The sequence below is a fragment of the Sander lucioperca genome, chromosome 11 (assembly GCF_008315115.2).
Source record: "Sander lucioperca isolate FBNREF2018 chromosome 11, SLUC_FBN_1.2, whole genome shotgun sequence".
Lineage (NCBI taxonomy): Eukaryota > Metazoa > Chordata > Actinopteri > Perciformes > Percidae > Sander > Sander lucioperca.
In genome coordinates, this window is record NC_050183.1 from 23,146,921 (window position 1) to 23,162,943 (window position 16,023).

The following is a 16,023-nucleotide window of genomic DNA, read 5'->3' on the forward strand; positions in this document are numbered from 1 at the left end:
GTTCGTTATTTGCATCTGTGGATTTGTTAGAAAGGAGAAGAAAATCTGTAATTTGATTTTAATAAGCCATTTATAGTTAGATAGACTAAAAAAATGTTGATATTGTACTTTTCTCATATAAATATATTTATTTCAGAAAAAGATTGGGCTATTTATTTTATAGGCTATTTTTATTTAAGATATTTTTTTATTTAAATGTGCACCTTATGGAGCTTTGATTTCAAAAGAGGTACTCCTGTTGTTATACAGTATTTATGTTAACATTTTATTGTTATTTGAACAGCTGAGCATTTAATCATGAACCAGGTGGAGAACCCTGTTTATTATTTATTCATTTGATTTTGCAACTGTTCACTGAAATAGCCGGTTTCAATAAAACTACTTGTGACATGTCATATTTGACTTTGACTGAACATTTGCTCTCACTTTGCGGAAAAAATATCGGGATATATATCGTATATCGATATTCAGCCTAAATATATCGGGATATGACTTTTGGTCCATATCGCCCAGCCCTAGTCTAGCTCGGATCATATCGTAATGTTCTGTATTACAGCCTACTGTAATATTTCACCGGTAATAAGACCGAAATAATATCATTAAAATAAAGAAATGAATACCATGATAACATCTAATTAAATGTTGATAGATGTAGTGTTATGGTTTTAAAAATATAAATAAACAAAAAAGCAACCCAGCTTCCCTGGCCAAAATACACCGAAATAATAACGTTAAAAGAAATACATATAAACCATGATAAGATCTCGTAAATAAATTTTAATTAAAACAGCTGTTATTGGGCTAAAAATACCAATAATAAAACTGTCACAGATTTCGAGTTAAGGGGGGTGTGTTTTTTCTTTTGTCTATATCTGACGGTGAGGGATTAACATGAATATCTATCTCTACCCCCCCGTCAAAAAACAACGCAACAGGTACACCTCTTTTGTTGGAACTTAACGGCAGGGGTCCTTGACCATGCATCACCGGCAATTTCCACTGGATGCGGAACGTCTGCGGAACGCCTGCGGAACGTCTCCGAAAATGACGAAATGTCGTTCCATTAAAGTCAATGTGTGTATTTCCACTGACTGCAGAACGTCTGCGTCCCGACTCCGTCCCAGTTCCGTCAGTCTGCAGCCCTCCGGAGCAGATACGCAGAGCTTCTATTTTTGACGGACGATGGAGAGCTCCGCAGCAATTCAGCACAATTCAGATTGTGCGGGACAGGAAGTCGAGCACAGAAACAAAATAAAACATCCGGTTACCTTTCAAAATAAAATACATCGTGCTCACGGCAGGTCATATTTCCCTGCACTACACCTTGAAAACACAGCACAGAGTTGTTTCTCCTCTACTCATCTGGATGAAAACAAACTGTTGTTGGTTTTGTGGTTCTGTTTATAGAAACTACATCCTGTTATATCGCGCAAACATACGTGAATTCGCGAGATCTCGTGGTCGGCTGGCCGCAGCCGTTACGCAACAAATCCGGACCTGGTGGGTATTGACGGACGGCGGAGCACGCAGCCGTTCCGCAGCGGAGCCGGTCTGCAAATGTTCTGCATCCTGCGGAAATCCACGGTCAGACATTTGACGAGAAGGGAGTGAGACTGTGTTGCTCTAACTGGGAGGTTTTGGGACTGATTGGTGGGATTGCTGTGGACAAAGTACACACGGAGATACACTGGTAAGAGCCAATGAGGTTTAACCACGTATCAGCTAATTTAAATAGCTCACGTTCCTGTATTGTGTCAACAGTTAACTTCATTTGATATTGTGTGTGCCATTTTCTTTTGGGGGGTGTAAATGTTCCACCAAAAAAAGTTCCTTCCTGAGACTATTTAGCAGAGCCACCGTCGCTACATCCAGTGATTAGCGCCGCCAGAGACGATTGTGATTGGTTTAAAGAAATGCAAACAACCCAGAGAGCTTGTTTCTTCTATCCCAGATTGTATCCGTTGTGTAGCCAGACCTGATTCCAAAGTGCTGTGGAGATAGAGCTGGACATTAGAGACTAAGTGTGGAGCAGAAGGAGTGGAGGAGTCTCAGTGTGTCTGCAGAGACTGTGTAGAAGGACAGAGCAGCAGCAGAGCAGTCCAGATACACTGATGATACTCTATCAGATCCAGGAACACACAGGATGATGAAGGACTCCACATCGGGTCTCAACAAATCCTCCTTCCTGATCACTCTGAGTCAGATCACTTCCATCTGATGAGAGAAGAACAGAGGAGATAAATGAGTGTTTCCAGAGACTCCGTTCATCAGCTGTCAGAACTTCAGTCCCGTTCATACACCGAGTGGAGCAGCTGTTTAGAGCAGCCTGCTTTCTTTCAGCTCTCATGTATACGTGTTTGTGATGTATGTGCCATTGAGCATTGAGTACCCCGCTGTTAGTTGGCGCTGTGCCACCACTGTTACTGTGATTATCTGTATGTACTAAGTTGAAAAAGTACGTTAGTAAAAAAGAGTAGCTCCTACGGTAAAATGATGTCTGTGTTGTCTCTAACAAGGAGGTTCTCTGAAGTGAACCCACGACACAACCGTGTTGGAGTGAAGCTCACAGACGTGCAGAGACTTTGGGCATCAAGTCTGTTGACTGTGCAGATTTTACTGAAGTACACAGTGGAAATAAACTGCTGAATCCTGAACGCATCATTACTGCAGAAACAGAGACGTTCACTGCTCACTTTAATGATGATGTATTGCTGTTGGGTTCAGAGCTGTTAAAAACCATCTGAATGTTTCATCTACTTTTAAATATGACATGAAAAATATGTAAATATGGTTATGAAAATATTCAGACAAAACAAATGACTGAAGGACAGATATAGATGATGTTAAAGACTGAACAGTAAAACATCAGCTGTGTTTACTGGACTTCAGCAGAGCTTCTGCTCTGTATGAAGACCACATGGTTACTAAATGTAATGCTGGTTCTATGAATTAAGAGTCAGTGATTTGCAGGCTTCAGTCAGACTGATCTCAGAGCTGTGACAAAGATGAAATGATCAGTTGTTTAGTGTTGAAATGAGAGAATAAACACTTTGAGATCACATTTGATGGTTGGACAGATTGATGTCTCTGTACATGTTGTGATGCTGTCAGCTGTTATCCAGATGTATTTCCTGCAGACATGAAAACAACAACAGTCGTCTTCACATCAACTCAAACACATGATCACAACAAGCTTCTGGCTCATCTGATCGGTTGATTGTCCTCTCTCTCGCCTCTTACAGCTTCACTGAGAAGGTTGGTTTACAGGAAATACTGGATCTTTGCTCTGATACTAATTGTATATAGTTCAATACTGCTGAGGCCAGTATGGACTGATTCCAACACTCTACTGACCTCAGAGTCTCCAGTCTACAGTTTGGACTCTCCACAAGATCACACAGCAGCTTCACGTCTGAATCCTGCAGCTTGTTGTTACTCAGGTGCAGCTCTCTCAGATGGGAGGGGTTGGACTTCAGAGCTGAGGCCAGAGAAGCACAGCTGATCGCTGATAAACTGCAGTCCTTCAATCTGGAAAAAGAAATTATGATGAAGATAAAAATCCATTTATAATCCAATTAATACTATATTGATCCTTTAAATAGCTGCATTTGGAAATGTGCTTTGTTGCTTTGTTTTCATCTGTGTATGTGTGTGTGTGTGTGTGTGTGTGTGTGTTTATGTGTGTGTTCTGAAGGATCAATATTGATGATCAGACATTTGAAATTAACAGAAACCAAAGAAATATTTCTACTTCAGCAAGTAAACTTCATTCATTTAAAACCAATATTAGTTCAGAGGATCTTCTTTATACATATGTGACCATTTACCAACAATTATTTACATTAACATTTACTTTTTTTGTTTTACTTTAACAACTAAGGGACTGTTCGTTATTTAATTAAGGGGCCACCGGAGGAGTTTTGTGGCCTCTAACCTAAACTTGCACCCCTCGCGTGCAAGTTTGCACTTAGCAAAGAAGTACAGATACCATTTGATTTTTACAACCATGATGTACAGGAGTTAACCTCTGCATTCTCATCTTAAACATCACACTCCTCTTTTATGGTGTGGTGGCCATTTCAGTAGATTTACTTACTAACATTGTTGTGGAAACACAATAAGCATGGAAACTAAATGCACACTTCATGCATTAATGCATTACTTCAAATACTAAGTTACTCCTCTAGTAAACTAGTATTCATATGAAATAAAACAATAAAACATTGAGAGCATTCAGCAAAGGACGCTGGGATATAATCAATTCAACACTGGTTGCTATGGACTTGTCACTATCGTCATTGTATATTTTAGCACATAGGTAAAGCTGCCGAAGCTGAACATTATATTCCAAAACACATATGTTTATTTTTAAAGTTTTTAAGTTACATTGTAACAATTTAACAATTCGCCCTTATGAAATCCAATCGCAGCACGGCTGTTTTGGAACGCAATAGACAGACGCTTAAATTCAACTAAAATGTTAACAGTTCTCCAAACACAGAAACCAAGCTCAGTCACACCATAAAACGTTAAGACACGTTGAGAAAAAAGATCCGCATTTTGCCGTAATCCAATGACACAAAAAAAAGTAATCCACAGCGATCAGTAGATCCACAAAAAGGTAAATGATACGGTGTATCCAGCAAGGCCGATATGAGCGTCACATACGAGGCCTCTCCACTTCGCCATTTAAACAAAGTGGAATAAACGTATAAAAGTCCAAATCTACACAAAACCCGCAATCAATTAGTAAGCTGACATCAGATTTATATACATGGCATTTAGGAAATCTTTATTGCAAGGTTGGCACGGCAAGATGTCCAGACTAGTGCAACAGTAAGTTTAGTTTTTTTGTGTCCTGCTGCTCCCATCGTCAGCCAGGTAATCATTTTTTTTACCAAAGCAGTATATGAAATCAGATGTATTACCTATCACCATTTAGTTGTTTTGTGTTATTTAAGATATTTATTTAATATCTGGTCATGCCAGATGTAATTATTCCACTCATTTTTTAAACAATGCAATTACCCGTTTGAGCCACCAGGGGCGCAGTGCTCCTCCTGCCCCCCCCAGCAAACTCTGCGTATGGGGTCAGAACCATCTGCTAGGGGGCCGAGACTGAGAGCTACATGGATAAATATGCTCCAAACAAGCCACTTTGAAATTTTGCTCTTTTCATGAATAAAAAAGTTGGGTGACCCCCCCCACCCAGACTAAAAAATGTTCTCTTTTCATTTGTTCCTTTTATGTGCATCCTTCTCCCAGAAATGCCTGTTACTAACCTAGCTCTGGGGAGTTTACTCCCCGGAGTCCTTATGTTTCTTCTTCACCCAGAATATCGCCTTGGATTAGGGTGGCACCAAGACCTGGGTCTTGGGTGCAGCTGTCGCTATGGACCTGCTACACCCTGCTACGCTCTGCAATTCCCTGCAGTATCCGGCTGCGTCCTGCTGTGTTCTGCCACGTCCACTGCGTCCACCCATGCTCTGCTGTGCCACATTACACCCCGTAACGCCCTGCTGTGCCCTACTATGACATGAACTACTACGACTACCATTGTAGTCACTGTTCCATTATCTTTATTGTGACTATTACTGCCACTGCTCATCACACCGCCAACTGGCACCGTCAGACACCGCCTACCAAGAGTCTGGGTCTGCCGAGGTTTCTTCCAGAAAGGGAATTTTTCTTTGGATAAAAGCGTCAGCTAAATGACATGTTATTTTAATTTTATTGAAGCGGCTCTGTTGTAAAGGCTAACGTTGCTCGGTTAGCACAATGACATCATGTTAGAAAGCACAGCAGAAACGATTTGTCATAAACTAAGTAACAAAAGTGTTAGCTACGATCCTAATGGCATTGATAACGTTCAATGGTGCTGTCACTAACGTTACTACAATCTGCAGTAACGATTTTGATTTCCAGTCACTCCCTCCTGTACTAATGTAACTCGGTACGTAGCATTAGCTCCTTATCTTAAGGCCTCACAATACCTTGTGTTTCTCACTCCCACTACCCACTTCACATTAGGATAGGTCAAGGCAAGAAGAGGGAAATAAGCACATGTGAGCACAATGCATGAACTGACCTGAGAGTCTCCAGTCTACAGTTTGGACTCTGCAGTCCAGCACACAGATGCTCCACTCCTGAATCGTGCAGGTCATTGACACTCAGGTCCAGCTCTCTCAGATGGGAGGGGTTGGACTTCAGAGCTGAGGCCACAACTTCACAGTCTGTCTCAGAGAGGTCACAGCCAAAAAGTCTGTGATGACAGATAATAAAAACATTTAAAATATACTCAAATCTGACACTTTTGTCCTAATAACTATCACATTTTGATCTAAAAGCACATTCACAAGGGGCTGATGTTTGATTCAGATATGTTGAGGTGAGAGGTCACGGGACCCCTTTCAAAATGCCCATGCCATACAGACAGAGATCCATTCTGGATTTGTTTAATTGATACTGGATCATTCAAATGAAAAAAATCTGCTGAGCTCTCCTTCACTGGCAGAATGAACCTGGAGGTCGTCCCAGCAGCTGACTGTGAAAACAACTCTCCGCTTCTATCTGTAAGTTAAGCTAACACTCATAATGTCGGACATATTGTTAGGTTGGTGTGATGATGCTGTGGGATCCTACAGTTTTCCCATTCTCTCCGCTGATTCCTCACGTCCGTATCCACATTTTTCTTCATAAAAGCTCAGTTTTTCGGGTCGGCAGCTTATGAAAACTTAAGATGTTGGTTATTTACCCTTTTGGTAGTGAATATCAGCACACAGCAGCTTTTAGGCATGTTTCTGTTGTTTGCTATCTGACGGAATAAAGAGGATGAAAACTTCACACAATACAAGTTTACGGAGAGCAAAGAGATGTTTTCCCCTCCAGTGGGGGCGGGACTTAAATGCCTCTGTCTCGATTATTAAAGTCTCAATGTTTACATTAAAGCAGTTATATTCATGTGCTTTTAATTCAACATGAATACAATAAAGTGCAATTAATGGCCATGCCAGTTTTTCCTCATCCAAAATGTCTCCTATACCTTGTAATGTAACTTTGGAGCATTATCTAAACCTCCCGACAGCTAGCATGACATAGTTGATACCAATGGATTCCTTAGGTCTTCTAGTTTCATATGCTACAGACAGAAACCCAGTCTGGATTTTATCTATCGATATTGGATCATTCAAATGTAAATCAATTTAAATCGTAAAAATCTATTACTTAAACCAGCCCTGATAAAATGAACAGAAACATCCTTAAAATAAAATAGTTCAGAAACTGCTCATAAAATATGATAAAAATAACTGAATGAAAGTTATTATGAAAAAGCTTAAATTTCATGTGATGTTAGTTCAGCATATCACAAATAATAAATGTCTGTTTGTATATAAAATAGTTCAATGTCCCATTGTTAGTTAACTTGAAATAATTAGCAAATTAAAGAGAAACTAAATAGCAAATTAAAGAGAAACCTTGATTCAACTTAAGTTGAAAGTTATTCTTTAAACCAAATAGGTTGAGTCAAACTGAAAATGAGAAAAATAGTATTTCATTTCTTTTTTTTTCATTAAAAAAAAGAGGTTTAAACTTGAATAGATCGCATTTAAATGTAAAGATTGTGTTTATGTTATGTGAATTGTGTATGTAAACTTTTATTGTGTAAAAAGTTGTTATTTAGTACCATTTACTATTTATACCTGCTTCTAGATTCTTTCTACTCTTTTATATAAATAGGCCGGCATTCAAACTTACTTTTTGGTCTGGGGTATTATTAGTATTTAACTACAAACTGCTCCTCCGAACCTAGAGCCTGGTCGTAACTTTTCTACTACTCGTAGTGAATACTACAATTCGATGTCTTGAAGACATTTTAATAATTTACATATAGTTGTGTCTCTCTCATGTGTCTCAGTTGTTGTGATTGGTGCTCAGATAAACCCAGAAAACAAGTGATCTGAAGGGAATTTAAAACTTCATCAAATTGCCCAAAAATAACATGGATGCATGGATGTGCTTCAAAGGTAAAATTAATGAATACTTTGAACTTTGGGTGTTTTATTAAATGTTAAAACATTTGAATTTGTTTTAAAAGTTGTTTCAAAACAGTCTCCTGATTAAACTTTGACATAAACCAGTTTGTGATCCACTCAACATCCTCTGATCTTATTTGTCAAAATAATTCACAATTTCTGCTTTTTAAACTAAAAAATAGTTATAATGTATATAAAAAGATTGTTTTTAAAAATCGTTAAGAATCTATATCTATAATAGTAACAGAGTCAGTGAACTGACCTCAGAGTCTCCAGTCTACAGTGTGGACTCTCCAGAAAACCACAGAGCAGCTTCACTCCTGAATCCTGCAGGTTGTTGTTACTCAGGTTCAGCTCTCTCAGATGGGAGGGGTTGGACTTCAGAGCTGAGACCAGATCAGCACAGTTGATCTCTGACAAACCGCAGCAGTCCAATCTGAATAAAGAATAAATGACGTTGATAAAAATCTATTTCTAATTCAATCAATATGATATTGATCCTTTAAACAGCTGCATTTGGAAATATTATTTTTCTGTGTGTGTGTCTGTGTGTTTTCTGATGGATCAATATCTATGGTCAGACATTATTTGTGAAAACACTTTGAAATTAACAGAACCCAAAGAAATATTTCTACTTCAGCTAGTAAACTTCATCCATTTAAAACCAAAATTAGTTCAGAGGATCTTCTGTGTACAGATGTGACCATTTACCAACAATTGTAAACATTCACTCATTTTTACAAAAAAACAACAGTGGACATTTTCTACAGTTTCTTTAACAAACCAGTCTCTTGTGACTGCAGACTAAATTTACTACCAGAAAAATATGAACAAAAACAACATTTAAAACATCATGGATTAAGTTATGTTTGTACATAAATTAGGTTCAGTTGTTAATTAATCAGAGCTGAGACCAGAGAAGCCAACAGATTCTCACTCCCATCTCGTAAAATACGGACGCTTGGTCAGGTGCCTTTGTCATTGTTATTGACGCTAAAAGTCTCCTTTAGCGTCATATAATGCACTTCATCTAAACGCGCTTTGTTGGGACTATTGCTGTCCCTTTTGACGCAGTTATGTTAAGGAAAAGCTTGTGGGTGGGCTTACTCTTCCGTGACACGCGGGAACAACGGGATGATTGTGTTTAGGAAAAGAAGAAAGCGACTTTAGGAAACATGACACGAGGGACACAAACCCCGGTCTCCTTGGTGAAATTCCTGTGTTTGACCCATGTCCTGTGTTTGACTCATACTACTTGCTACAGTATCGCTCTTTATACTGCATCATCTAACAGTGCCGCTGTCAAGCTGCTGCTCAGCCCGGTCCGTTCCATACAGACGCTAAAGGGGGATTTTTGCATCAGTATCTGACGCTGAGTACCACTGACCAAGTGTCAGTATTTTACTAGTTGGGAGTGAGAACAGGTTGGACAGGAAGCATCGTACACATGTTAAAGTGTCATTGGTCATAGATCAGACATGACACACACACCCAGAAAACAAGTGAACTGAAGCGAATTTAACAGTTCTGTTATGGATTTAAACTTGGCAGATATTACAGCTGTCAATATTCCTCTATTATACCATTACAATTTCATTTGTTTTTATATTCAAATATTAGAATATTTAATGCTCAAATGCAGTCTGTTATTAATATGTGCTACACTACTCAGGCTTATGCATCGCCAATGCCACTATAAGCATGTGATTGTTGTTACACGTTCCATCCACTAGATGCACGTCCAACATCAGCTTGGCCTTGAAGGAGACCTACATCTTGGCGCACTGCATTTCTGGCACGCCGCTTTGTTTACATTCATTTTCCACCACGAGTACAGAGCAACAAACACAAATCAACAGAGAACTCTGTAATGAAACATTATGTAACAAGTGTAGTAAAGCAGCTCTTTTGTAAAGGCTAATGATGCTCGGTTAGCATAATGACATCACGTTAGAAAGCACAGCCAAAACCATTTGTCATAAACTAAGTAACAATAGTGTTAGCCACGATGCTAATGGTATTTATAACAGTCAATGGTGCTGTCACTAACATTACAGGTAATAAATGAAGTGGGAGCCAATGCTGTCAGCTATAGGGCAGCTAATGTAAACTTTCACTGTCTCCATGAAGCTCCCAGCTAAGCTCCTATTACTCACGATGCTGTTAGGAAACAAGAATTAGCTTACTAATGATAACATAAGCATTTGGCTCGGTGGATGTGGATTTTAAAGTCACGTTAAAATTTCCCATCCTTCTTCCGATTTCCAGCTGCAGCCTGTCACTCCCCCCTGTACTAATGTTACTCAGTACATAGCGTTAGCTCCTTATATTAAAGGGATACTTCACCGATTTAGCATTAAGCTTTGTATCAGTAGAAACCCGGTAGTATTTTTGAATGGCCGTGCTTCCCTCCCTCATGTCCTCCTGAGAGGGGAGATCTCTGGATTGAGGGTGTGGAAAAAAGCCTCAGATGACGCAAAATGACGATTTTTGCGCCATCTGAGGCTTTTTTGGCCAGAGGCTATGGACTACAGCCAGTAGTAGGACCTACTTCCGCAGGTTGTCAACCCGCCCATAGGGGGTCGGACTGCCGACATTCTCCGAAATTTCACGAACCAAAACGACTGTCAGCCATCTTGAATCCTCACATAGCGTGGCTTCTCAGCATCAAAACTTTAGATAGATTTATTCATCCCGAAGGAAATTCTAGAACAACAATTATGTGCATTCAAACTACCGCACACGTGTACCACCGGGATACATTGGTACAGTTTGGAGAATATGCAGGACACTTGCAGACGGAATACTTGACACAGCTTCGCCCGCCGGCTATGGAGACCAGCTGTGCAGCTCGATGCCTCTGGACGTTGAACGAGTTTGTGGGTGGCAAAATCGTGTTTGTTGTCCGCTCATTAGACAACAAACTGGACTACATCCAACCAACGGACTATCCAGCTACCAGTCTAGCTACTCTACTAGCTCTGTCGCCGGGTAAGGCTAGCTAGTGGAGGTAAGCTGTGTTAACACAGCTTACCTCTGTGTGTGACTGCCTGGTGCAGAAATGGGGGTGCTTGTATCCAACTAACTGCTAACTGCTGGTGGAGTTTGTGACTATTAAATGCCGACCATTCTACAATACATGCAAATTTGTATACTCGGTGATACAGTCTACCAAGCACTAATGCTAGTAGCTAGCTATGTGTTAGCTAAATTTTACGGAGCATATCATGTGTGTCCATTGGAGGGACAGTCACAGCTAACGAAACCCCTAATGTTCACAAAAATTAATTAAATTGAAATCGGACACCATAGTTAGCTTTATAAGACCTTGGGGTAGATGTTATGTAAGTGGCGTGACGAAATTCAAACTGTAAATATACGAAAGTTATGCCGAAAATGAAGCTAACTATCTGTACACATAGGATTGGAGGGACAGTAGCAGCTAACGAAACCCGAGAAAGTGACTTTCACTGGGTATGGAGGTTGCAGCTTTCTCGTCAGACTGTGTGGAGCTCCTGAAGTCCGACACTTACCAAAATTTACCAAATTTGCAATTAGCCATCAATTTTCGTAAAACGGCCCATATTTGAGCTTTATATAGTTGATTTCTTGCTTAAAAAATATCCGAAGTGAATTTAGTAACGAAATAGCCCGACAAACAATGTATAACTTTGCAGTGTCTGAAATATGAGACCTGCTGTCTCGTCTCCAATGTGTACAGCCTACCAAGTGCTAATGCTAGTATGTGTTAGCTGAACTTTACGGAGCATATAATGTGTTTCGTAGGTCATTTGTATATAATGTTGTTTTTATATATTTGAATTGTGTAACCACTTGAGCCACAGTGAAATGTTGTTTTGTGTATATGGTTGAAATGACAATAAAACACAGTTGAATTGAGTTGACTGTCTCTGTCTGACTGTCTGTAAACGGTAGGCGTGGCTTGGGAGTGTACTCAGAGCAGCGAAGCAAGTGCATTCTGGGATTTGGTGTCTTTCATCCACATGAGCCAAAAACACATTTTCTGGCTTTTCTCGGCCTAGAAGGCACCAATTTCAATTTTTTTCACATTTATACTACATAAGTGACCCAACTTAAAGATATATTCAGCTTTCCAGCGGTGAAATATCCCTTTAAGGCCTCACAATGCCTTGTGATTCTCATTCCCACTACCCACTTCACATGTGGGTAGGTCAAGGCGAGAAGAGGGAGATAAGCACATGTGAGCACAATACATGAACTGACCTCAGAGTCTCCAGTCTACAGTTTGGACTCTGTAGTCCAGCAGAGAGACGCTCCACTCCTGAATCCAGGAGGTATCCACTAAGGTCCAGCTCTCTCAGATGGGAGGGGTTGGACTTCAGAGCTGAGGCCATGGCTTCAAAGTCAGTGTCATAGAGCAAACAGGAAGAAAGTCTGTGATGACAAATAATAAAAACATTTAAAATATAAGCAAATCTGACAGTTTTATCCTAAAAACAGGCTATCACATTTTGATCAAAAAGCACATTCACAAGGGTGTGATATTTGATTCAGATATGTTGAGGTGAGAGGTCACAGGACCCCTTTCAAAATACCCATGGCATACAGACAGAGATCCATTATGGATTTGATTAATCAATACTGGATCATTCAAATGAAAAACAAATTGATATTTTTAAACCATCCCTATTCCCTTACAATAATAATAACATTTATAATAATGTTTTGGTAAGTAGTTATTCTCTTTTTTAAGCCACTTTTTATTGGCTCGAGCTTAATGACCTCCAGTCAATGTTTACATTAAAGCATTTACATTCATGTACTTTTTAATTAAAATGAACACAATAAAGTGCAGCTCTACAGTCAGAAAGTTTAGAGACATTTCATTCAGAATTCCTTTTAAAATGACCATGCCTGTTTTTCCTTCTCCAAAATGTATCCTGTAACTTGTAATTAAAAAATTTGGAGCGTTATCTAACCTTCCCTACAGCTACCATGACATAGTTCATACCAATGGATCCCTTAGGTCTTCTAGTTTCATATGATACAGACAGAAACCCATTCTGGATTTTATCTGTCGATACTGAATCATTCAAATGTAAAGCAATTCAAATCGGAAAAATCTATTATTTAAACCAGCCCTGATAGATATTGTATAAATTGTGAAAATGAACAGAAACATCCTTAAAATGAAATACTTCAGAGAATAATTCTGCTCATAAAAATATGATAAAAAATAACTAAATAAAAGTTATTATGAAAAAGCTGAAACTTCATGTGATGTTAGTTCAGCAGATCAAAAATAATAAATGTCTGTATATAAAATAGACACAATAAAGAAACACACTGCAGACTCTGTATACACTGTAAAAAGGCTGTCTGTTGTGATTTAATGACAGAAGATACTTTAGCTACAAACACATTCTCACAGCGTTTTAGATAACAAAGACATTTGCACAGTAACATATAGAATTATTTACAATAAGGTTTATCTTTTATAGTGTGTAGGTTTTATATTGTTCATGTGTGTAAAGTCTGTATGTTTACTCTCATACTGATGGCCTCAGCTTCACACTGATTTAAAATGATAATCACATCTGGACTTACACAGCCTTTCTGCAGTTCCTCAAAGCTGGAATCAGTCTCCGTCGTCCTTCCCGTGATGGGTTGTACTTGTCCAGGTCCAACTCATCCAGAACTTCCTCTGACATCTGCAGCATGTAGGACAGAGCTGAGCAGTGGATTTCAGAAAGTTTCTTGTCTGATTTGTTCTCTGACTTCAGGAACTCTTGGATCTCCTGATGGACTGAGTGGTCGTTCATCTCCGTCAGACAGTGGAAGATGTTAATGCTTCTGTCAGGAGAGATACCATCACTGTTCATCTCCTTCAGGTTGTTGATGGCTCTCTGAATGATTTCTGGACTGTTATCTGTCTGACCCAGCAGGCCTCCTAAGAGTGTCTGGTTGGACTCCAGAGAGAGGCCATGAAGGAAGCGGACAAACAGGTCCAGGTGGCCATTTTCACTTTCAAGGGATTTCTTCATGGCTCTCTTCAGGAAGACATTCAGGGATGGGTATTGATCTTCATCTTCATCCAGAGATAACCCTTCTCCCAGGAAGTCCTTCAGTACCTGTGTGTTCCTGTTGGTGTAACAGTGGAACAGGTAGACTGCAGCCAGAAACTCCTGAACGCTCAGATGAATGAAGCAGTAGACTGTTTTCTGGAAGATCACACTCTCTCTTTTGAAGATCTCTGTACAAACTCCTGAGTACAGCGAGGCCTCTGTGACATCCAGACCACAGTGCTCCAGGTCTTCTTGGTAGAACATGATGTTTCCTTTCTCCAGCTGTTCAAACGCCAGCCTCCCCAGCTTCAGAAGAACTTCCCTGTCAGCCTCCGTCAGCTCCTGTGGACTCGTCTCACGTCCCTCAGCATACTTGAGCTTCTTCCTCTTTGTCTGAACCAGCAGGAAGTGTGAGTACATGTCAGTCAGGGTCTTGGGCAGCTCTCCTCTCTGGTCTGTAGTCAACATGTGGTCCAGAACTGTAGCAGTGATCCAGCAGAAGACTGGGATCAGACACATGATGTGGAGGCTCCTGGATGTCTTGATGTGGGAGATGATTCTGCTGGACAGCTCTTCATCACTGACTCTCTTCCTGAAGTACTCCTCCTTCTGGGCGTCAGTGAAGCCTCGTACTTCTGTTACCCTGTCAACACACTTAGGAGGGATCTGATTGGCTGCTGCAGGTCGGGAAGTTATCCAGACGAGAGCCGAGGGAAGCAGCTTCCCCTGGATGAGGTTTGTCAACAGCACGTTGACTGATGACTTCTGTGTGACATCAGAAACAGCCTTCTTGTTGTTGAAATCCAGTGAAAGTCTGCTTTCATCCAGGCCGTCAAAGATGAAGAGAACTTTAGAGCCAGCGAGCTGCTCTGCTGTGACCTCCTGTAATGTTGGATGGAAAACACGGAGCAGCTCCAGAAGACTGTACTGCTCATCTTTGATCAAGTTCAGCTCCCTGAAGGAAAGAGGAATCACCAGACTGATATCTTGGTTTTCCAAACCCTCAGCCCAGTCCAGACAGAACTTCTGCACTGAGAAGGTTTTTCCAACGCCAGCGACGCCGCTCGTCAGAACGACTCTGATGTGTTTCTGTTGGCCAGGTGAGGCTTTAAAGATGTCGCAGCACTTGATTGGAGAGTCATGGAGGGTCTTCTTCTTGGAAGCTGTCTCGAGCTGCCTCACCTCATGTTGGGTATTAACCTCTTCACTCTGCTCCTCTGTGATGTAGAGGGCAATGAAGATTCTGTTGAGGAGGGTTCTACTTCCTGTTTCAGCTCCTTCAGTCACATATTCAAATGTCCCCTTCAGCCTGATCTTATGTTTCTGACGACCAACATTCACTAAAAAAAGAACAAAGGTGAGAGACAGAAAAAGATAACAATCTGGTGATTATTTTTATTACTAATATGAAAACAATCCAGATAAATTTCAGATGGACTTAAACTGTAATGATATTTATGTTAAATGTCTGTGCTAGTGCAGCACGATATATAAGGAGAATATGCGTTATGCTATAACTTTGTTGAATATTGATATATATACGATACATAATCACACAAACATAAAGTGTTCTCAGTTCTGCTGCTTTCAGTATTCTGCTTAAACATAACACAATGCTGGTTGAATTAAAAACAAATGAAAGGAAATTATTTCCAACTTTCTTTTATTAATCAAATTGTATGCAATATAAAAGACAATAAAAGAATGAAGTTAGTTATATATATAGTCATTAGTTAGTTAAATATTTCCTTTCAACTAACACAAAAAATCGGAGTGTCTTTCTTGATGTGCATATTGTGTTAGTTGATATCGCTAAACGACGATAAAGAAGCGATATGTTGTGCAGCCCTAGTCTGTGCTGTCTGACTCCACAAATGTCTCAACCAGTGGTGTGTTCAGACATGAAGACATCAGCAGACAGATGGACAGACTTACTTTGTTCA

General features: G+C 40.0%; 1 protein-coding gene across 1 annotated transcript in view; it reads right to left on the minus strand.

Moving 5' to 3' along the window:
• Positions 1–2,189: 2,189 nt before the first annotated feature.
• Positions 2,190–16,023, minus strand: part of LOC116067416 (NACHT, LRR and PYD domains-containing protein 12-like) — a 44,292-nt gene continuing 30,458 nt past the window's right edge. The window contains exons 8-12 of the mRNA XM_036007301.1: positions 12,279–12,449; positions 8,296–8,469; positions 6,089–6,262; positions 3,355–3,528; positions 2,190–2,214 (exon numbers count right to left, since the gene is read on the minus strand). Coding sequence (XP_035863194.1) covers positions 2,205–2,214; positions 3,355–3,528; positions 6,089–6,262; positions 8,296–8,469; positions 12,279–12,449 — 703 coding nt within the window. The 3' untranslated portion in view covers positions 2,190–2,204. The remainder of the gene's footprint in view (positions 2,215–3,354; positions 3,529–6,088; positions 6,263–8,295; positions 8,470–12,278; positions 12,450–16,023) is intronic.